This window comes from Sminthopsis crassicaudata, chromosome 5 (assembly GCF_048593235.1).
Source record: "Sminthopsis crassicaudata isolate SCR6 chromosome 5, ASM4859323v1, whole genome shotgun sequence".
NCBI lineage: Eukaryota > Metazoa > Chordata > Mammalia > Dasyuromorphia > Dasyuridae > Sminthopsis > Sminthopsis crassicaudata.
The window spans coordinates 44,305,157-44,328,675 of NC_133621.1; the positions used below are offsets into that span (position 1 = coordinate 44,305,157).

The 23,519-nt window shown below is 37.6% G+C and overlaps 1 protein-coding gene across 3 annotated transcripts in view; it reads right to left on the minus strand.

The window, feature by feature from the left end:
- Positions 1–497: 497 nt before the first annotated feature.
- The window catches only part of GLB1 (galactosidase beta 1), a 90,672-nt gene continuing 67,650 nt past the window's right edge, over positions 498–23,519 (minus strand). For all 3 annotated transcript variants that reach the window (XM_074272210.1, XM_074272209.1, XM_074272208.1), the window contains exons 12-16: positions 21,947–22,036; positions 16,000–16,113; positions 14,602–14,733; positions 10,800–11,027; positions 498–1,186 (exon numbers count right to left, since the gene is read on the minus strand). In XM_074272210.1, coding sequence (XP_074128311.1) covers positions 959–1,186; positions 10,800–11,027; positions 14,602–14,733; positions 16,000–16,113; positions 21,947–22,036 — 792 coding nt within the window. In that variant the 3' untranslated portion in view covers positions 498–958. The remainder of the gene's footprint in view (positions 1,187–10,799; positions 11,028–14,601; positions 14,734–15,999; positions 16,114–21,946; positions 22,037–23,519) is intronic.

A 23,519-nucleotide genomic window follows, 5' to 3' on the forward strand; every position in this document is an offset into this window, starting at 1 on the left:
CTACCTGTGTGACTCTTGGGAAAGTCACTTAATTCTGTTAGTCTCAGTTTCCTCATCTGTAAAATGAGGTGGAGAAAAAAATGGCAAACCACTGCAGAATCTCTGTCAAGGAAAACGCAGTTGGGGTCACAAAGAGTCGGACATGACTGAACAACAATCAATCATTGGATGAACACAGATGTCACACACACACAAAAAATGCCATAATCATTTTATAAATGCCTTTGCAAAATGCTTAACATAATTTATTTCATTTGGATCACACAATAACCCAACAAGGGAAGTGGGTAAACTGAGGTATTTTACATGCCTGAGGCAGGATTTGAACTCTGTCCTCTGCATCATCTAGGTGCTTCTTAAATACTTATTTTAATGAATATAAAGTCCATCAAAGATGGCATTATAGGAACAAACACTTGGTGAATCTTTGAATAGAAGCTAAAGAAACAAAAACTCCAAACCGTTACTTTAAAGGAAGACAATTTAAGACACGTTGATAAAATTGGATATAAATTTTATTCAGGGAACATAATTCTTCCCTATAAATTTCCTTTGCAAAAAATAAATCAAAAAAATACTTCAAGCAAAATAAAATAATCTGGATGTGTGCTTTATTGTTCTAATACCATGATCAGCGACAGCAAACATTCATATGGCGCCCACAGGGTGCAAGCCCCTGTAGAGGCAATAGGCACTACAGGGTTTTTGTCATTGTTGGGTAGGCTTGTTCTTTCGCTCAGGGAGCTTGTGATTGTAAGTTACAAGGCAACAAGTAAAACCGACCCTAACAATTAATACACACACACACATGCAAACACACAAGCATACACGCAATTTTCCAATCAGCCAGGGTAAAACTTGATTTTAGGCTAAATTCATTAGGTTCTATAAAAAGTCAAGATTCTAAGAGAAAAGTCCTTCTGAAAGCATCCAAGCTTTCACCAAGAATCGCTCCCCCCTAGGGATTCTTCTTCAATGGGAACAGCGGTCCATCCAGAATAGGCTTGTCCACCATCTCCACAAAACATCTCTCCTGGGATTTACACGGAGACCTCTCCAGTTCTAGCACGGTGATGTTGTTCGGGGCAGATGTGACCAGGATGTGTCTCGGAACGTACAGAGTGACCTGGGGGCCCCGGCCTGGCCAGTAGCGGCCAAGGTTGAAGCCATTGATCCATACCTGTCCCTGCAAAAAAGAGAATGGACATTGTCAAAGTCTACCCAAGGAAGGTAAATGGCTTTCATGAGAACCGTGAGGCTGCTCCTGGTGGCCATCTTTCTCTGAGCACCCAAATGCAGTTCTTTCTCCTGATGAGACAATTCAAACTGAGGGCGAAAAGAACTCCAAATGTGCACCACCTCCGATGGTGGATGAGGCTGTGAGCAAGGCACCCTGCTGAAGGCATGAACTCCGGAGCTATTCCACCAAAAAATGAGTGAGTGCATTTGACGTTTACTAGACTTCAGAATGACAATAATGGTTCGTGGCCAACCTCAAGAGCCACCAGATACAAGGCACAGCCCTCAACAATCTTCCTGAAAGTTACTCCCCTGTCCCAGGAACTGGGGTAGATGCTCTCCTGTGTCCAAACAGACCAGAAACTCTGCCTCCTGGGAAGACCACGTCAAACTTGCTATTGAGAAGACATTTTACTTCCTATTCTCCCTTCCTAGAAGAGCTGATCAGTCACAACTTTACAAAGGAGATCCACACATTATCCCTTTGAGGCAAGGCTGACTAGTATTATAATCCCCATCTTACAGATGAGGAAGATTGAGACCGAGTCAATTTTACTTACCCACAGAAAAATCACCTTCCATCATTGCTTCTGTTTCCTCTCCTTTCACTCATTCTCAGACCTTTGCAATTGACCGCTAATTTATCACCCGACTGAAGCCGCCTTCTCCAAGGTTATCAATATCATTTATTTTTTTATATTATTAGAGATTTTTATTGACAGAACATATTCATGGGTAATTTTCCAACATTGACCCTTGCAAGAACTTCTGTTCCAACTTTTCCCCTCCTCTTCACTCCTTCCCCTAGATGGCAGATAGTCCAATACTTGTTAAAGATGTTAAAATATGTTAAATCCAATATATGGATATATTCAATATCATTTAAAATGCTAAATTTTAATGATGAAATTGGACAGCTAGGTGGTACAGTAGAGAGGGTGCCAGGCTTATGGTCGAGAAAATCTGAATTTAAATCCAAGCTCAGACACTTATGCGACACTTGCCATTTCCTTATCTGTAAAATGGGGGGGAGGGTACCTGCCTCCCCCAGTAGTTGTGAGAATCAAATGTAATTTGTAAAGCACTTAGCAGAGTTCTTAGCACAGAGTAGGCACTATGTAAATATCAACTATTATTGTATTATCCTTTTATCCAATGGCCTTTCTCATCCCTCCCTGGAAGAATTTAACATGGTTTACTTCCTCCTGCTGCTTTGATTCTCCCCTAAGTTTTCAAAAAGATAACTATTCCTGACTATCCTCAATCAGGGAAGGCAATTTACATTTTGTTAATGCATTAGATTTTCGGTTTCCTTTGCTGACCTTTCTTTTTCTTTTTTTTAGTATAGCTTTTTATTGACAGAACATATGCATGGGTAATTTTTCAACATTGACCCTTGCAATCACTTCTGCTCTAACTTTTCTCTTCTCTCCCTCCAACCCCTCTCCTAGATGGGAGGGAGTCTCATACTTGTTAAACATATTAAAGTATATGTTAAATACAATATATGTGTACATATTTATCAGTTCTCTTATTGCACAAGAAAAATCCTGACCTTTTTTTCAACCACAGGCATCCCCCTATACTTTACTTTGCTTTCTATGTTCCCTCTCAGTTTGTATTTTTATCCTGAGTTCCATGAGCTTCATTTTTAAAATATCTTAATAATTATTCAATATAGTTTGTTTACTTTTTAATCCTATATATATTTTATTTTATGTACTTAAAAACACAACTTGAAGAAAGTGAGTAGAGGCGTCACCAAATTGCTAAAGGGATCCATGGGAAAACAAAGGGTAAGTCATCAATCACCTGCCCTGGGTTCAATGATGATCTCCTAGTGGCAACTCCCACATCCATATATCTAATCCTGGGCTCTTTCCTGAATCCTGCATCACCAGCTGTTTGATCCTTTCAAATGGATGTCTTGTTGGCATCTCAGACTCAACATGTCCAAAGAGAATCCCCCATTAGTATCTCTCCATCATGTTTCTCTGTGTCTACTGAGGGCACCAGTACACTTCCATTTACTTAGGTTTGCAATCTCAGGCATCTTCCCTTTCCTTCCCTCCACATTCAATCAATTGCTAAAACTGTTGATTCCTCCATCTTCAATGAAATGTTTTCTTTCCCCACTCTCCTCCTCTCCATTCAGAGCCAAACAACTCAAAATCTCCTCACCTCTCACTAAGACAACAGTCTCCTAACAGGCCTCCTGGTTTTGGATCTGTCCCTTTCCAATTTTTCCTCAGAATAACTAATAAAAAGATCTCTCTAAAGTTCAAGTATCATCTTGTCATTTCTTGGAACAAAACTTTCGGTGACTTCTTAATGGCACAAATGGACCAGGTAGAACCTTCATAACCTCCTTTTAAAAGTTCATTTCATTTTATTCTTCTTGTCATTATTTGTGTTCTCTATTTCTCAGACAATCCCATACATAATTGTCCGCATGTTGGACTCTCCAAAAGAATGAAAGCTCCTTGAGCTGTTGTTCTCTCTCTCACTACAGCCACAGATATTCTTTCTCCCTTCATAGCCCTAGTAACCTGTATATTACTATTACTATATACAACTATATTACTATATCTTAATAAAAACCTGCTGGATGGCTAGTGTCAGAGGCAGGCCTCAATCCACCTTTTCTTCAAACTCCAGATCCTGAATTCTTTCTCCCCAAAGCAGAAGGCATGGAAGGGTTGCCATCTGCCTCCTAGGCAGGGAGCCGCGGAGTGGAGGAGGATATGCATCTTTCAAAGGAGTGGAGGAGGATATACATCTTTCAAAATATCAACTATCACCATGGTTACCTGTCCTATGAGAGTCAATGATCTCATCATTTACGTGGCAATGGGACTGAGAAATTGGTGATTAGAAACTGGCTGTTGGGGCTCAGTCATTTAGAAAAAAAAAAATTAAGTTTCACAGTGTGAAGATTCTGAGAAGTATTTGTCTTGCTTCTGCAGGAGTACGTGCTATCTTGATCCATGCTGAAAAGGTGTGCACACTGATGGTTTTTATCACCTTAAAAATCTGCCTGTGGCTTGTTTTTGCATTTGTGGAGGGTGGAGTTGCAAGGGAGAAAGAGTAGTCACCCCACTTTTTTTGGTCAAGAGGAAAAGACCTCTCTGAAGGGAAACACAAACTGGAAATGCCCTCGTCCAAGAGATTAGAATGGGGGCGTCTTCTCTGGGTTACAAAGACTGAGGACTTTGCTTTATGTCTTTGCCATTATGGTAGCCAGGGCTGGCTAAGGGCAGAGTCTGGGTCTGGCATCTTATCTCTTCCCTTTACGCTGTCCTTCCCCTTGGAATCATGTTTCAGAGCTGGAAGAATTCCTAAGAGAAATGTCTCATGATCAGAACTGAGGGGCGGAGTTGAAAGGGCTTGCCTGTGTCTGTGGTCAGTAACTGAGGCTAAAGTGCCTCAGTTTCTTCAATGGTAAAACGGATTGATTGGGAAATTTCTCTCCCTTCTCCTTCTTCTTCTCTCTCTGCTTCTCTCTCTGTCTCTCTGTCTCTGTCTCTCTCTTTCTCTCTCACACACACACACACACACACACACACACACACACACACACACGTATCCTTTCCTTTCCCCTCTTCTTCCTCTTTCTTCTTTTTTTCCTCTTTCTCTCTCTCTCTTTCTGTCTCTTTTTTAACAAAGGGTAGGTATGCAAGAGGTGGAAGTGAGAAAATAAATCCTTGTAAATTGAAAAATATCTTTAAGTTTTAAATTAGAGGCAGTTGCCTTGGCAGGTGTGACATCGGTGAAAATCACAAGTCAGATTTAAAAAAAAAAAAAAAAATCACACTATTGTTTCATATTCAGTTTGAAATCCACTAAACCCACCAGGTCTAACCACATCTCTCATTTGAGGAGGTGATTTTTTGAATCCAGTTATAAAACTTTACATTTATTCTTACTTAATTTCATCTTCAATGACCTCACTTAACATAAAAAAATCATCATGGGTTCACTGTCGCAGATGGAAGGACTTAAGAATCATTCAAGCCATGAACTTGCTTTTAAAAATATTTTGATGACTATTGATTTTTTATTTTTAAATCTATTTTCTTTTACTAAATATTTTCTATTTACAGATAATTTTTTAACATCCATTTTTTAATATTTTGAGTTCCAAATTCTCTCCCTCTCATCCTGAATCTTATAAGGCAAGCAACATGATACTGATTCTAAGTGTGAAGTCAGGCAAAACATTTCCATATTAGCCATGTTGCAATCCCCTTTTCTCCCCCTGCCACCACATACACACACACAAGGAGGAAAAAAAGTAGACTTTAATCTACACTTAGGGTTCATCTGTTCTCTCTCTGAAGGTAGACAGCAGTTTTCATCACGGGTCCTTTGAAACTGTCTAGGATTAATGACTATTTTGATGTAAGTGGTTTCCTTCGTAATTAAATAAAGGTTAAGAACACTTCTGAATCCTGTGGTATTTATTGACAAGCGGATACTCTGTGCCAACCGCTGTGCTAAACACTGGAGACACAAAGAAAAGTCAACATCATCTCTGATCTCGGAGATCCCAGTGTTGAGCTTCTGAAATTTTTTCCTACTTGTGACCCCTTTGCACCTGAGAAATTTTTACATGACTCTGGATATACAGGGGATATAGAACAGGTGTATAAATAAAACAGAAGAAGCAGCTTGAGAAGTCTGCACAAAATCAATTCCCCCATCTCTGCAGCTTCCCTGGACTGGTGCATAAGCTCACTCAAGAAGCCTGGCTTTGCTTTCTCATTAGTTTTAATATAACTCGTTAGTGGAGCAAAAATGGGGGGGAAAAAATCTTACAAAGACATCTCTTGGAGCACCAGATCATGATCTCCAATATGGGATCTGAGCCTCAATGTCCCTCCAGCATTCAGAATCAACACTTCAAAAACTCAGTCAATTCTCTGTCCTCCCAACCTGCTTTCCCTGACTTTAGCATGTCATCCAATGAACTCTCAGGCTCCCTCCACAAAAGCTTTGGAATTATCTTAGGTGCCACGTTTTGTATGGTTCCCAAACATAATTAGTCACCAAGGCTTGTTAGTCCTAAGACTGAAATACTGCTCCCTTCTGTCCCTTCCACTCTCTTCCCACTGTCACCCCCCCAAGGGCCCTCATTACCACCAGACTTAATTCTTTTTCCCCCCTGAGGCAATTGGGGTTAAGTGACCTGCCCAGGGTCACACAGCCAAGAAGTGTTAACTGTCTGAGGCCACATTTGAACTCAGTCCTCCTGACTTTAGATTTAACAATTCTAACAGGGTCAAAGGCACTACAGGATAGTGACTAGAAGCTTGTCCGTAAGAGTCAGAAAGACATAGATTAAGTCCTACTTAGGAGAGAGAAGCAGGTGGTCCAGTAATTCTAAATTAAATTCTCAGAGAATTTCCCTACATTATGAAATCATGTGAACAGACAATCACTACTGTCTTCCTAATTGTCTCCCAACTAGTTTAGCATCTAAGACTCTTCCCAATCTGTCTCCACTCCCACACTTCTGACTCCTCCCATTCTCCTCCACAGATGCTGAACTATCCCAAACTCAACTCGGACTCTCCTTGGGTCCAAAGCTTTCCCACCCTCCCTTTGTCCTTGGGCTTTCCCAGTAGGATCAGCCCTCCCCCCAATACCAGGCAGGCTGCATTCCACCCAGTCCTGAAACCCCAGCTAAAATGCCACATCCTAGGACCCCCTAAGGCTGGGATGCTCTTACCCCGATCCTTTTGTTGGCCCCTCTCTTACCGTCTTGTATCACAGTTACTCAAACATGCATGTATGACAGGGACACACATAGAGCTATGGATGTCAGATAAATATCCATGGACGTGCCTATGGACACTCATGCACGTGTGCATGCTCTATGTGCTTCAGACATGTGTTCTATATTTAGGGGCATGTTTGTATACACCTGTATAGCCATCTAAGTAGATATTTCATGCATATGTATCCATATACACAACACCCAAGTATGGATTACACACCTAGGTAAACTTATATATGAATATGTGCATACATATATAATGTGTGCATGTATATATGCACACAGATATCCAAAATACATGTGGATATCATGCCCATGTACAATGCACCAAAACATGTTATGTGTGCACATGAGCATCATATGTGTACAATGTGTAACTGTGTGCACTGACATGTGTGCATTCTTCACATATGTATTAACATAAATGTACACATGTGATTGTGTCGATATACATTCATATGTATCTTTGTGTATACAGATGCACGCAAATACAGGTATTTCGTAGACTTATATACATACTATTCGTGCCTATTTATATATATGAATTCACACATTTACAAACCACACACTTGCATAAACATCCCCTCTCCTAGAATGGAAATTCCATGACAGCCTCGGGAACTGGGTTATCTCGTTTTTTATTTACCCCGATGCCTTGCAAGGTGCTCTGCCCAAAGCTGAGATGAACTTCATTTGCCCTAAGCCAAGACAAAGAGCCATCCAGTGACGGCAGGTATTCTTCACCAGGCATGGGAAACCACAAACAGAGGGCTCCCAAGCCTCCACCTGCAAACCCAAGCTCTATCGGCCCCATCTGAAATGCTGATTATCAAGATAAGCTGGAAAAACACCAACTGTGTGGGCAGAAGCTGGTAACAATTTTTATCTCCTTCCTGGTCCAACTTCCTTTCAGAGATCATCACCTTTCTCTCAAAAATTGGGGAGTTTGAATAGAGTTTGAATAGAAATTCTGGATAAAGAGACAATAATAAGTTTGAATAGAAACTCTGGATAAGAAGAAAACAGCAAGTTTGAATGAAAATTCTGGATAAAAAGAAAATGATAAGTTTGAATAGAAATTCTGGATTAAAAGAAAATTAACAAGTTTGAATAAAGATTCTGAATAAAAAGAAAATAACAAATCAGGACTGAGAGACCACAGGAGAATGAATGCTACCTCAATGGCACCGAATGCCAAGGGCCAAGAATCACTAATGGGGGGTGTTCTAAAGGTGCCCATAGGTATCTTAGGAAAGATTAAAATATGGCAACTTTAAAACAGTGAATGGCAAAACATTTTAGTAACAAGAAAAATTGATTCTTTTTTTCAGTTTAATCACTTATATAAATCTTAGCCTTCATTTTTATCTCACTGTTCACCCTTATCAGTTATTTCATTCATTAAATCAAAGTCACTTTTATAGAACCCTAATGGGTGCAGAAGAGAGGGTGGTGGGGCAGGACAGGGAGGGGCCGGAAGAGGGGAAGTGGCTGCAACAGGATTGAATCTGTCTGATCAGTCTTTGGAGGGTAAATGGACAAGTGAATGTGTCCAGGATGACACATCTCAAGAGTTATAGAATTTTATATATAAAATATTTCAGAGAACACATGATTTAAATCCTCTCTTCTTCCACCTTTTAGTTTTACAAATTCAAAAATGCTTAACTACAAAATCCACACTCATAGAATAAAGGCAAAGTCTGCTTCAGGGAAGTCAACATTAAGCATCCTTATCACATTCTCACCTCACTTAATATTTTAACAATAATTTCTCATTCTTTAAATCAGGGGTTCTTAACTTTTTTTTTTTTAATATAGCTTATGAATCAAAGGTCAAATCAGCAAGCATTTATGACCTAAGTTGTTAAGTATTACCAATCTGGTAAAACTCTCTCCTTGGAATAAACTTTTAAAAGAAATTAATATTAAGGAAATTCTAAATTTCAATTTGAATTCAGTAAAGATTTACCTCCCATTTTAAAGTATTTTTTCCAATTTAATTTTTTTTCCCCATATAAGTTCAAGAATCCATCTATGGATGCCAGATTAAGAATCTGTAATTTTCAGTAATCATTAAAATCATTTGGGCGGGGCAGCTAGGTGGCGCAGTGGATGGAGCACCAGCCTTTAATTCAGGAGGACCCGAGTTCAAATCTGGTCTCAGACACTTAACACGTCCTGGCTGTGGGACCCTGGGCAAGTCACTTAACCCCAGCCTAACAAACAAAACAAAACAAAACAAAACAAAAAAACAAAAAAAATCATTTGGTACTGATCAATGGGACAGATAAGGTACAAAATATATAGAAGCAAACAAACCCAGAAACTAGTATTTGGCAAACCCAACGATCTTAGAAAATGGGGCAAGAACTCATTCTACAATGAAAACTGCAAAGTGGTGGGGCAAAAATGAGATACAGGCCAAGACAGACACAGACATAAATAGAGATCAATAGATAAAGAGAGAGAGAGGGAGAGAGAGAGAGAGAGAGAGAGACAGAGAGACAGAGAGAAGGAGGGAAGGATTACTTGACTTGGGTATCAAGAGTGACATTATAAATTAAGTAGATGTTCCATGAAAAAATTACCTGTTAGATCCATGCATAGGGTAAAAGATTTTGACCAAAGAAGAGATAGGGAAGACCACAAAAGGTAAAATGTACAATTTTGATTACATAAAATTAGAAAGTTTCTGTACAAATAAAAGCATATACTTTTAAAATACCAAAAAAATGAATGTAAATAGGAAAAAAAATTGTATCAAGTTTCTCTGATAATAGTCTCATTTCAAAGCTATCTAGGGGACTGATTTAAATACATATGAATGAGAAATTCCTCAATGGACATATGCTCAAAGAATATAAAGAGGCAGTTTTTGGAGGAACAAATCCAAAGTACCAGTAGCCTTATGATAAAATATTCTAAACCTACCAGTAATTAGAGAAATGCTATTTAACACAACTCTGAGATTGGCAAAAAGGAAAATGACCAATGCTGGAAGAGCTATGAGAAAACAGGTACATTCATACACTGTTGATAGACCTGAAAATTGATCTATCTCTTCTGGAAAGCAATTTGGAATTATGCTCCAGAGTCACTAAAGTCTGCATGCCCACGGGCCAGCAAGACCACCACTGGGTCTATACCCAAAGGAGATCAAAGAAAGAGGAAAAGGACCTATACGTACAAAAATATTGATAGCAGCTTTGTCTGTGGTAGCAAAGAAGTGCAGGTTCTGGGAAGATGCCTCTGAGTTACGATCTATACTGCTATGAAATACCACTTTGCCATAAGAAATGACAGAGATTGAATGGCTCTAGAGAAACATATGAAGCCTTACACAAACCAAAGTAGAGTTAAATAAGTAGAACCAAGAGAACAATGGGTAAAATAACAACTTTGGAAGACTTAGAACTCAACACAGTAATGAACCACAGTGTCAGGACGAAAGGATGAAACCTTTTGTCCACTTACTGACAGAGAGGTCACAGACTCAGAGAAAAGACGGAAACACGTATTTTATGGGTAGGAGGATAATGGGGCATGAGGGAATGGTGTGACAGGGCCAAAGCCCTGTTTTGTTTGTTTAGTTTGACTATACATGTTCATAACCAAAGTTTTTATTGGTTATGGGAGGAAAAATAGTGCAGATTTGAAAACAAAATAAAATGTAATTTTAATTTTGGAATGTGTTTATTTAAAACACATTCCAAAGGCTACATAGAGAGACTTTGTTTAAACAGAAAAGAAAAATGCCCAAGCCCCAAGTTGATCATACCTTGGTCCAATCGGGAAACTGGATGAAGGTATCCTGAGGAAAGTCAGGAATTCCAGAAGGAATGGAAAAATGACCAACATAAAAAGATGGGAGAGTTGAGTTGGAAGGGTTATTATTGGATGTCACCTTCTTTTCCAGATCAGACTGTACTTCATTCTGCAGATCCAATGGGAACATCAACCAGTCTTTGAGCACATCTGACCCAAGGGTTAAATTGGAAATCAGACCCTAAAGAAAAAAATTAGAAGAAATAGCAAAAAACAAAAATTCAGATGTAGGCAAATGGGGAAAAAAAAATTGTAGCAAGTTTCTCTGATAATGTCTCATTTAAAAGCTATTGAGGGAACTGATTTAAATGTATATGACTATGAGACAGGAAAAAGTCAGTCTCAGAGTCGCATGACTAAGTCCATATGCAAAATGATCTGCAAGATAAATTGCAACTTCTGTTGTGTGGTACAATGATAGAGAAGCCAGAAAGATTTGAGTTCAAGTCTTCCAGGCATTTTTCCAGAATTTTACACCGCAGAGACTGCTGAAGTGCAAGGCTGAGTAGAAGTCGTCTCCTCCTCAGGAAACACACTATATCAATGACCTCACTAGCTCACTCTATGCCCTAAAATCTAAAACCTATTACATCCCTTGCTTGCAAAAGGCACTAAATTAGTATGCAAATCAACAAATTTTTGACTAAGTGCAATAAAATGTCTGTTTGATTTGGGAAATATGTGATAGTATTCAACCAGTTGCTATTTTGTTTAGTGTGTTCATACACACACACACACACAAATATGCAAAATAAAATAGATACATAATTAAATAATAACTTCAAAATATATAATTATAAATCTATTACACAAGAATATAAATATATTACAGTATAAATATATCATATCACAAATATATAATAGTATAAATAAAAATACATTTCTAAATATTATAATAGAAACAAAAAAATATACAAATATGAACAAAAGCAAAATAAATATATAAATAATGCATCTGAATAGAATACATAATATAATCTATTATAAGTATATTTATACTTATATACTTAATATACATAAGTATATTATAAATATAGGTTATATTTATAAATTCATCATATTTATAAATATTAAAAGAGAAACAAAAATGCATATAGATATGAATATATACAAACGAAATAAATAAATAACAAATATGTAATAACAATACATACCTTATCTGTAAGCTTAAGGGCAGGGACTATCTTACTCATCTTCCTAAACCCAAACTCCTTGTGCATTGAATACATCATACTTATTAATAAAAAAAATAATAAAAATACCATATTTCCGTGGTATTTTAAAGTCAGTGAGAGTAATCTGTCATTCAACAAGCACTTAATATCTATCAGGTACCATGCCAAGGGCAGGGAATACAAATGCAAAGAAAGAGACAATTCCTCATCTCCAGGAACATAGGTATCCAGACTGTTGGAACTCACATTCACAGAGCTTGCTAAGTTTTACAAATATTTTTATTTTATATAAATATTTTAACAATTAAAGGTTCACAAAGCCCTTGACATGCATCCTCTCATTTGATTCTCATAACCCCTGTAAGAGATAGATGCTATTATCATCCCCATCCTACCAAGGATAAGATCTCAGAGAGGATGAGTGACTTGCTCACACTCACAGAACAAGAAAATGTCTGAATCAGCATTTGAACCCAGCATTTTAGGAACCACATGAAGGTCCTTCACGGTGCAACAAAAAAGGGCACTTTATTAAGCAACTCAGGAAAGCCATTGTTTTTCAGGTTTTCAGGCTTTTCAGGTTTAGTAACCAGCAGGCACAACCACAGTGGACTGGCTTCCTCCCTTTGCTTCCTTCCACCCTAAAATTTAACTCAATAACAACTTGGGCATTCTGTACTCATTGTTCAACTTTCCTATTATCTCAAGAGCAAAATAAAAATTTCAGAAACAACACATCTTCAAAATGGCAAAAACAGATGCTTCCCATGGAAAAAAGGGTGAAGTTTATCTGAATTAGAAGGTAGATTCTTTCTTTAATTCTCAGTAACCTTAGGATGTCCAATATGTCCTGTCAACCTCCTGACTCTCAACTCTGGTCATCAGAGAACCAAATAAATGTCCTAAGGTTAATGTTCCTTAAGTTACCAGGCATGGACCACAATATTGTCAAAAACTGGATTGGGCATAAGGACAAGAATTGAGATAGGCACAAAATCCAGTGGAGTACATTGCTGGTATTGAGACTCAGAAATAAGGAAGACCACCCCCATTTTATGACCATTTAATGAGTGAATGGACAATCATCTTGGTTTCCATCTTGGTTCTCAGCTCCAGCCAGTTGACTTGGTTCAGCTCTAAAATGGAATTCTCCCAAATGAAGATGATTTTGCAAACCTAACCCTTATCTGCAAGAGATTCTTTGAGTCTTAGATAGACAACAGATTTGGGGTCAACAGCCCAGCTTTGTCACTTCGTGGCTTCAGGTTGGGCACTTTCTGGGGTAGGGCTTGAAGTACTGAATCTATTGTCCTTTGGCCCATTCCATGAGTCTGAGAACATAGCCAAGATTTCCTTAGGTGTGGATTTAATTAAGCTTCCTAACTCTGCCTCTGAAGATTCATTATGGCTTAAAGGTAGCCAGCATGGTAAATGGCCAAGAGACAAGCACAAAGATATTGAGTAAGCGACTTCTCAAGGTCTCGATTTTGTTGTCAGTGAAATGAACAGCTGGTACTAGATGCCTTTCATGGTCCCTCCTGTCTCTAAATAAATGACTATTAAATACACACACACACACCCCTCTCCATTATATCACTTTAACTTACTATAGCATTCCCTTTACTAAATTGAAATTAGGAAACAAGGTTAAATTGACCAACTGGGGACAGAATAAGACATATATGTCTTGGTCATGGCCAATGTTTGCTACCTTTGCAGTTCTCTTTTTTACAAAGAAAAATGAGGAGAAGAGGAAATAGATTTTTGTTCATTAAAAATACTATACTTAATTTTTAAAACATTTTCCAAATATTTTCATAACTTAAGGGACTGCATGTTAGCGATATACTAGTCCCTATAGCCATTTTTTGTCATAAGACTATCTTTGCTTTGGTTTAATGGATAGAAAAGTTGGAGTTTGGGTTTTCCTACCTAGGTTCAGGCCTGGATATTGGCTATGTGACCTGAGCTATGGATTTAAGCTGCAGAGAAGGTGCTAAATTGAATTAGTAGAGGGTATTTCCTCACCTGGGGATTCCCTATGCTACTGAAATTACCGATATTTAGGATCTCTTTATCCTCATCTGCCCGCATTACTCTCAGGCCAGGATGAGGATGGAGTCCTGGGGTGTGGGAGGCTGGAACGGCTCAGATTGGCTCTGACAAAAGGGAAAGACTTCCCGTGAATGCGTGACCAGCTCACTAAAGACAGGAGGCTCATTACCTAGTTGCCAGGGAATTAACTTTTTAATCGTGTCAACCAGGAAACTCTTTCCCCACCTACTGAACACATCCTAGAGATCTGAACCTCCTGGAGTTTTATTGCTGTGTGGATAGATCTGTGTGGCTTCTGGGATGGACCACATCACACACTAGAACTCTTAAGGAAAAACAGTCACAAGAGTTGGGCGACAAAAGACCCACTGTAGATATTCAGTCACTGAGTCAGTCAATAAATACTTATTAAGCACCTAATATGTGCCAGCCACTGTGCTAAGTGCTAGGATGTAGTCACAAGATGACTGGATGGTTGTTTCCCCTTGAATGACCAAACAAGTTCCTCAAATGCTTTGAAATTACCTTGAAGTCATTGATGTTCTTTCCATAGTTGATTCTCCCTAAGTTTTCTACAAGTACATCCAGAGTGTCACCAGCTTTCCCAGTTATATTTATAGAGAGCGCCATGTTTCTTTCCAGAACTCCTTGGGGAACCTACAAATTCAATGTCAGATAAGAAATAACTTAATCACAAAGATCTAACTGGATCCCCTAATCCCTCAGCCCCTTCTTGATATTCTACTCAGCTGCTATCTTTCAGTCACTCTCCTAGGGAAACAGGTGGCTGAACTGACCCAAGCACTGCTAGGTTTAATTCAAAAAACAGAAATAGACTAATTTCTCTAAAACATGGAATCCCACAATCCCACAAACAATGAAAACATCAAACTTGATTTAAGGACAACAATGTAAATGGGTTTGCAAAGCATCTGACCAATTGACATCATCTCCCATGAGCTTTGTAACCCTTATGAGATAGACATTACAAATATCATTCCCATTTTAAAGATCAGGAAAACTGAGACTCATAGAGATTAAATGAGGGGCCTATGGTTACAGAGTTAGCTAAAGATGGAGCTCCAGATATACCAGTTCCAGGATCAGCCCTTTTGTGCCTAATTAGAAGCTGGATTAGGGGAAACCTCTGAAAAAAGGAATGATGAATTCTAGTTCTAGTACTAGTATAGTTTGTAGACTATGAGCAGGATTAACTGCGATTCAAGACTAAAAAAGTGGGAGCAGCTAGATGGAGCACTAAATATAAAGAACTAGCTCTGGAGTCAAGAGGATCTGAGCTCAAATCCAGCCTCAGACACTTAATACTTACTAGTTATCCCTTAACCCCAATTGTCTCATTAAAAAAATTAATAATAATCAAATTATATAGAGTTTTAACATGAAACTAAGGGAGCCAGTAAAGAATTTTGAAAAAGGAATAACAAAATTAGATTTTAAGATCATTTAGGCAAGTATGTGAAGAACAGAGTGGAAAGGAATAAGACTTGAAGCAGGCAGACAAATTAACAGCAATAGTCCAGGCAGGAGATTAAAGGGGCCTGGCCTGAGATAGGATGCAGAGATATGTGTGGACACAGGAAAGACCAGCCTTGGCAGTTGATTATATACTGGAGAAGGAAAAGGAAAAGGTCAGGGACCTGATTGACTGGGAAGACAGTAGTAGCCCTGATAGAAATAAGGAAGCTTCCAGGAAGGGTAGGTTTAAGTGGGGGATAAATGATGAGTTCTAATCCTGGAAAATGTTGAATCCAAGCAGCAATGGGGCAGGTGAATCCATAAAGCCGAAGAGTATCTATTTAAGGAAATTTAAGGAAAAGTATCTATCTCAGGAAATAGGAGAAAGAATAAATCCAGCAAAATTTCAACAAGAAAAAAACATGCACTTTAGGAGACAATTCTTACCCCATTCACAGAAACATAGGCACGGTCATGGATTCCACCGAAAGGTGAAGAAAGAAGCACGGGTTCACTGCAATTTTTAGGAAGTATTGTTCGGTACAGCACAAAGCCAAAATACTGGAGGAAAGGGAGAGAAAAATCAATAAGTCCTGCAATTAATTTTAGGTTAACATTGAGTCATATTGTATTGTAAAAGTAACCAATCAATAAGCATTTATTGAGCACTTATTGTTTACGAGACATTAAGTTTACAGATAAAAAAGTTAAATATTTAACTTTTATATATTTCATCAGGGGATACATGTCCATAGACAGCTATATGAGTAAGTCAGCGTGGCATTTCTAGTTTTTATGGGGAGACCAACCACTTTAACCAAAATCTTAATCTTTTTCTTAGGGACTCAGTTGTATTTTATTGTTTCAGTTTGAATTTGAAATAGGGATGTCTTACTGGTTTATACTATATTCTTTATATTTATATTTATTTATATATATATTTATATTATATTTAAATTATTTAAATATTATTAAATTAATTAAATTAAAATATTAAATATATTTATATTTATATTATATTCTTTATATGGCAAGTTTAGGAATAAAAGCAGAAAAGGCAAAAAACAAATTATTCTCAGCAATGTAGAAGTTCTGATAGAATTGTGTAGAAATTGAACTAGACTTATACAAAAATACAAGCTAATTTCCAGTCTAATGGTTAAAAGATAATGTTGTCCTGAAGTCAAATTCACATATTAATGAACAAGCAATTCTCAAAAGAAGGCAAACTATTGACATTCAATGAAAAAAAGTTCCAAATCACTAAGAATATTGGCTTGTTTTTTGTTTTTGTTTTTTCCAGTCGTGTCTGACTCTTCACAACCTTATTTAGAGTTTTCTTGGCAAAGATATTAAAATGGTTTGCCATTTCCTTCTCCAACTCATTTTACAGATGAGGAACCTGAGGCAAATGAGGTTAAGTGACTTGCCAAGAGTCAACACAGTTAATAAGCCTCTGAGGCCAGATTTGAACTCAGGAAAATGAGTTTATTTGTATGCTATCTACCATACCATCTAGCTGTCTCTCTTTAAGAATGAGAGAAATCCAAATTAAAATAATTCAAGTTCTACCTTATACCGTCAGACTGGCAAAAATGCTAAAGAAAGAAAATGATCACTGCTGTAAAGGATATGAAGAGATGGACATAATAATGACATGTTGGAAGAATTGTAAATGGATCCAGACATTTGCAAAAGTGATTTGAAATTATATTTATGAAGTCAGTAAATGGCGCATCTCTTTTGACCTAAATCTATACCCCAAAGAGATTCAAAAAAGAAGAAAATGGACTATGTATAATAAAATATTCCTAGCAGCCCATCTTATTACCACAGGGCACTGAGAAACTAAAGAGATGCCCATCTCCCAAGGAGTAGCTAGACAAATGATGGTGTGGAAAACTAACGGAATACTACCATGCTCTAAGAAATGATAAAAGGGATGGTTTCATGGTTTCATGGAAACCTGGGCAGGAACCAAAAAACAATGCATATAATAACATTATACAGAAAAATTTCCAAAAACTTAAGAATTCTAATCAATGCGAAGAGCAACTCTGATTCTGAAAGACTGATAAGGAATCAGTTTACTCATCTCCAGGCAGAGAAGTGATTGACTTAAGAGTTCAAGATTAGACATATACATCCAGGCATATCTGATGATACAAATTATTTGAAAAAGGAGGGAAGCTTTGAAAAACTGTGGTCTTTTGACTAATTTGTTATACTGGGTATCTCAAGCTCTAGTAGCTTAAAACTGCATTTTCAGGACACTTTATATGCAAATTAAACATTTTACACATATCCTGGTTCAACAGAAAAGTGCAGAAAACAAACCTCTAAATCAACTCCCCCAGTCCTCCAAAACTCCTAAAATGAATGAACATTTCCTCCTAGACTAAGGGTTCTTAATTGTTTTTGTGTCATGGACTCTTTGGACACTCTGGTGAGATCTATGAACCTCTTCTCAAAATAATGTTTTAAAAATGTAGAAAATAGCACACAGGATTACAGTCTTAAAAAAAAAAAAAAAAAAAGCAATCAAAAGCCAGCTTCTCAGGCTTGTGGGGAAGAAGCCCGTCACCCTAAGAAATTCTTTTGTCATATTCACAAGACTCATCAAAATGAGCCGCCAACACTCCAACCTCACTGACGGAGAACAAGGTCTAGAGGGACTTCTGGCACAAGAGAGGAAGATGCTGTAATACCTGCAAAGCCATCAGCCAGTCCTCAGAGGCAGAGAGGGGAAGTCCCTTCAGAATTTGTGGCAGAGAACACAGGAACTGACTAGGCTAAAGGCTGCTTTCAATTTTTTTTTCATGTCTTACTTAATTCAATCCTACAAATATATGTTTAAGCATCTACTACATTTAAAGTATAGTGCTAGATACCGGGGGAAACAACAAAGAAATGTCATAGATTTCAATGGAAAGGATCTCAGAGATCAACACTCTCATTTGACAAAAAGGGAAACTGAGGTCCAGAAAGATGAAGGAATTTTACCAGATTTACCCAGGGAATAAATACTTCCATCCAAGTCTGCTGATTTCAAATCTAATGTTCTTTTTACCATACCAAGATACCTCCTCCTATCCCATAGTTTTGTATTTTTGCTCCCACTGAGAATTAGCCATTTTTGTTATTTGGATTCCACTGAGATCAAAAGCACTTTTCAGTTTGTAGAATTCCTCAGAAACATAGTAGGTTATAGACATAGAGTCTCTTTAAAACCATCCCATGAGAGCTTCCATTTTTGTCTAATAATTTAAAAGTATCACAGTTTTGGACTTTTCAACAATTTTCTCAAGCCAATTCCAATAGACTTGTGATTGAGAAAGCCCTCTGCATCCAGAGAGAGACCTATGGGAACTGAAGGTGACTCTCAATATAATATTTTCAACTTTTTTGTTGTTGCTATTGTTTGCTTGCTTGTTTTTTTTTCCTCATTTTTTTTTCCTTTTTAATCTTATTTTTCTTGTGTAGCCCGACAAATGTAGAAATATGTTTAGAAAAATTGAACATGTTTAACCTATATTGGATTACTTCCTGTCTAAGAGGAGGGTGGTGGGGAAGAAGGGAGAAAAATTTGGAACACAAAAATTTGCAAGAGGGAATGTTAAAAACTATCTTTGCGTGTATTTTAAAAAATAAAAAGCTATTATTAAAAAAATAAAAGCATCACAGTTTTATGGGAAAAAACCTAAGCTTGATACGGTGTATAGCTATTAAAAGGTTTTCTATATTATCCTAAGCTGATTAACACAACACTTCACCTGATCCTCACAAAAAGTCGTCAAGGAAAAGGGGGCAAGTATTTTACCAGTGGGGAAACAGAGGGAGGTTAAATCACAAAGCAAGCAATGGCAGATCAGATCGAGAATGCTTCTAAGGCTCAGTATTCGGGCCCTGGCTTGTCTATCCCAGAGTCTTTACAGGAATAAGGTCAATGATATGAAGGCACTGAGAATGGTCAACAACATTGAACCAACACACAAGACTGTACTATTGTTATCAGAGTTCCTACTGGAAGGTAAACAAAGCCAGGATTTCCCACATTGTCTTGCCTCCTACAGACACATCCAGAGGTGTGTTAAAAGTCACTCTCCTCCAAAAATTTTTTTAAAAAACAAAACAAAATTTTTGTTAATTTAAGAAATTAACTTTTTAAAAAGAATCATTTCCCTCCCCCTTTATCTCTGAATAAGTAAAGCATATAGAAAGGCAGTCAAGAGTTCAGGAGTCAGGAGCATCTGACTTCAAATTAGGCCTTAGTGAAGTAGAAATATGTTTAGGAGAAAGATGTGAGATTTATTTTAGACATATAATATCAATAGATATTATATCCATATCTAGTATGGAGATGTCTAGCAGGAAACTGGAATTCATGGAACAAAATTAGGAATTATCTGCCAACAGAGGATAACTGAAGCTAGGGAAATAGATGAGACCGACTTGGAAAATAAATTTAGTGAAAGAAGGTCAGCGACCAAGTCCTGGGGAAGGTTCATGTAAACAAGGAGCAAGAGGAGAATCAAGAAAGAAGAAAGGACCATGGAAGTCAAAGAATGAGAGATCAGCACGAAGGAAAGAGAGAGAGACAGAATCAAATGCCACAGAGAGGTCACGGAGGTCTGTGGCCAGAAAAAAAAGCCCAATGGCCAGTGATACATGAGAAGGGGCTTTCAGAAGATCAATGGGCATGGAGGCCAGACTCCTAGGGTTGAAGGGGGGTGAAAAGTGAGAAAAGTGGAGGAAGCAAGTCTAGACTACTCTACCTACAATATTTATGGTGAAAGGGAACAGAGATGATACCATGAAGGTGTAGGAGGGTCAAGGGAAGGGTTTGGGTTTTTTTAATTTTGTTTTTTTGCTTTTAGGATAGGAGAGATCTGAGCAGTTAAAAATTTTTAATTAATCAGTTGTTTTTAGGTACAGAGGAAGAAGCCATTACAGAAAAAGAAAATAAAAAGGAAAGAAATAGCAAGCAATGGGGAAAGTTCTTAAAGAGGCAACATGAGATGGGATCAAAAATATAAGCGGAAGGGTTAATTTGGAAAGGAAGAAAGGCATCGTTCTCTGAAACAAGCTGCAAAGAAAAGAATATAAATGAAAATAGAAAAAGATTTCGAGATTTCCAATAAGCATAGAGAAAAGCATGATAGATAAGAGTTGGGGATTCTAGAAAAGATATTTGGAGCTGCCACTGTAGAAAGCATGACAGAATCATCTGTTAATGGAATTAGAGCTAGAAAGACCCCTGAGTCCAATCCCTCCATTTTACATATGAGAATACTGAGGCTTACTTACCCCAGATCTCACAGGTACTAGCAGAGATGGCTTTTGGAGCCACTCTTATGGCCCTAAATCTGTTGCTTTTCCTATCAAGTGAAAGTGAGTTAGCATGAATTTATAGTGGATCCACTCAGCACAAATTCATGACTTTCTCTTGTAATATTCATTATCTTCTGAGTAAGTACAAAAAAAGGACATAAATGCCTGTGATCGGGGGCAAGGGATTTAATGCAAGCTGAAAACAGCTAATTCTAGGATCAAACATGTAAAGAGATTCTGAAATCAGAATGGAATGACAGACTGGGAAAACATGGGGGAATCAGGGAACTGCAGGAAATGATAAAGAAAAGAAGTAGTTTTGGGAGGGGTAGAAGACTAGTAATAAAGGAGAACCTTAAAGTCCAGTGTCTGGAAGATGGGAAGAAATGGTGAGGTCTAATGAGTCACCACTCCTTAAAGATGTCTTGGACCAGGATGAGACATAAGCCATGGGAATTAACAAGGCTCAGTAATATGGAAAGATGGAAAGAGTGGAGATGAAGAGGATGATGGTAAGCTTGGGCCAAAAATCATCCTCTGAGAGCTCCGACCTAGGAAAGAGCCTCTTGGTTAATTTGGATTTTGGAAAATTGGATGTTTGGAAAAACGACCTATCTCTAAACCACTATTTAAAAGCATTTCCAGTCTAAATTCTGTTATGCATTAATACAACATGGTGGGACACCAGTGAAAGAGGATGCCAGTAGAGACTGGCAAAGAACAAAACAAACTCTAAGGCACTCTGAAATATGTGAACCAAAAAAGAAATCCTAGAAATTGTCATAAAGGATGATTCTGGGGAAGAGAAATGGATACAAAGAGAATTTTAGGCAATAGAAGAACAAAAAATAAAAGTAAAAGAATTTTAGGCAATAGAAGAACAAAAAATAAAAGTAAAATTTTATTCTAAAAATAAAATTTATATGATTACTTTACCCAAAGTTTGGCTCCCCTTTAAAGCCAAACACAGGAAAAAAATGAAGCAACACAGAACTACAACTCTGCAAAATGGCAATACTCTTTAGTGTTATTCGTAGGTAACTTTATGTATTGGAAAACGTACCTGTTTCATCTGGACAAATGTTAAGGGGTATGTGCTGTTGAATGGTCCAGCAGGGCACAAAACATCAAGAGAATCTTGCACTGTATTTACCTGGGAAGGGAAAAAAAACCAGAAACAGATATCCAATTAATGCCTGCTTATCTTCATAAATGATACCAAAGTCAGCCTTCAAAAACCTTAGTGAATATGACAGAATCTCCAAACATAAAACAAGAATTCACTCAACTTGTTGTTACTGTGTTACTAAAACCTACCACCATTCACTAAAAAATGTAAATGAAAACAGTCTTGTCTAAAATGGACCAAACATTCTACCTAAATTAGGAGGTTAAAAACATCATCTTCCCTTTTAAAGAGGGGGAAACCAGAAAATATATTTTTTTCTATTTTCCCTAAACTCATTTTTCTTCCCTTTGGGGCAAATGATTTTCAATAGTAAGATAGAATATTAATCTAATAATAGTCAAGATGAACTATTAAGCACACTCATCATGGTTTCAATGGATCTTTTAGAAAAATCTGAATTCCATTTTATGTCGATGATTATAAAAACGACTGGTCTAATGTTCGTATCGATCTATCAATGAAACAATAAACATTCTTAAGCACCTATGACATGCTGGGTACTATGCTAGGTACTGGAAATAAAAAGACAAAAACTAAAGCTGACATAGAGAATATGTACACAGCTTTTGTCAGTCAATCAGCAATTACTGGACTACTACATCCTGGTAATTATGGCATCCCTTCTTTGAAAGAGCTTATATTCTAATGGGCAAGTTACCAAGAATATATACAAACACAGAGAGAATAAATAAATACAAATAAAAAGAAAAGCAGTTTAGGGCAGCTAGATGGTGCCATAGTATATAGAGTGCTGGGCTTGGGATCACTCATCTTCATGAGTTCAAATCCAGCCTCAGACATTTATTAGCTGCGTGACCAAAGAGTAATAGGGAATCACTGAAGTTTATGGTCAGACTTGGGAAAAGTCTGGGAAAAATGGGAAAAAATCCCTTTGGGAGCCATGTGGAAGATGAATCGGAGTGGGGAGAGCCTTGAAGTAGGAAACTGATAGAGGCTATTGAAGCAATCCAGGCTAAAGATAACTGGGGAGTGTAATGAATGGAAAGGTGGTTGTGTGAGTAATGGCAACAATTGTATGAAAGGACAAAGGAGATTCAGCAATTGAGCAGGTACGTGGAGTGAGGAGTCAGAGTAAGGAGTTGAGGATGACACTCAAATTTTTAAACTTGGGGATCTGGAAGAAGGGTGATACCCTCAAGAGAAATAGAAATGTTTGGAAGAAACAAAAGCTTTCCTAAGCTAAAAATTATATAGAACAATGAACTGGAGAAGCCCCTTGAGAAGTGTGATTTAAGATTAATTTTCTTTAAAAGATTCTTATCAGTCATAGAAACCACACTCCTTCTAGTATGTTGAGCTCTTATATCTGATACAAGTCAAGGATGGAAAATGTGACAAGCACTCTCTGGGCTTTGCACTTAGAAAACAATAGGAGTCATGAATGAATATACACACACACACATATATATATAGCACAGTTTTAATG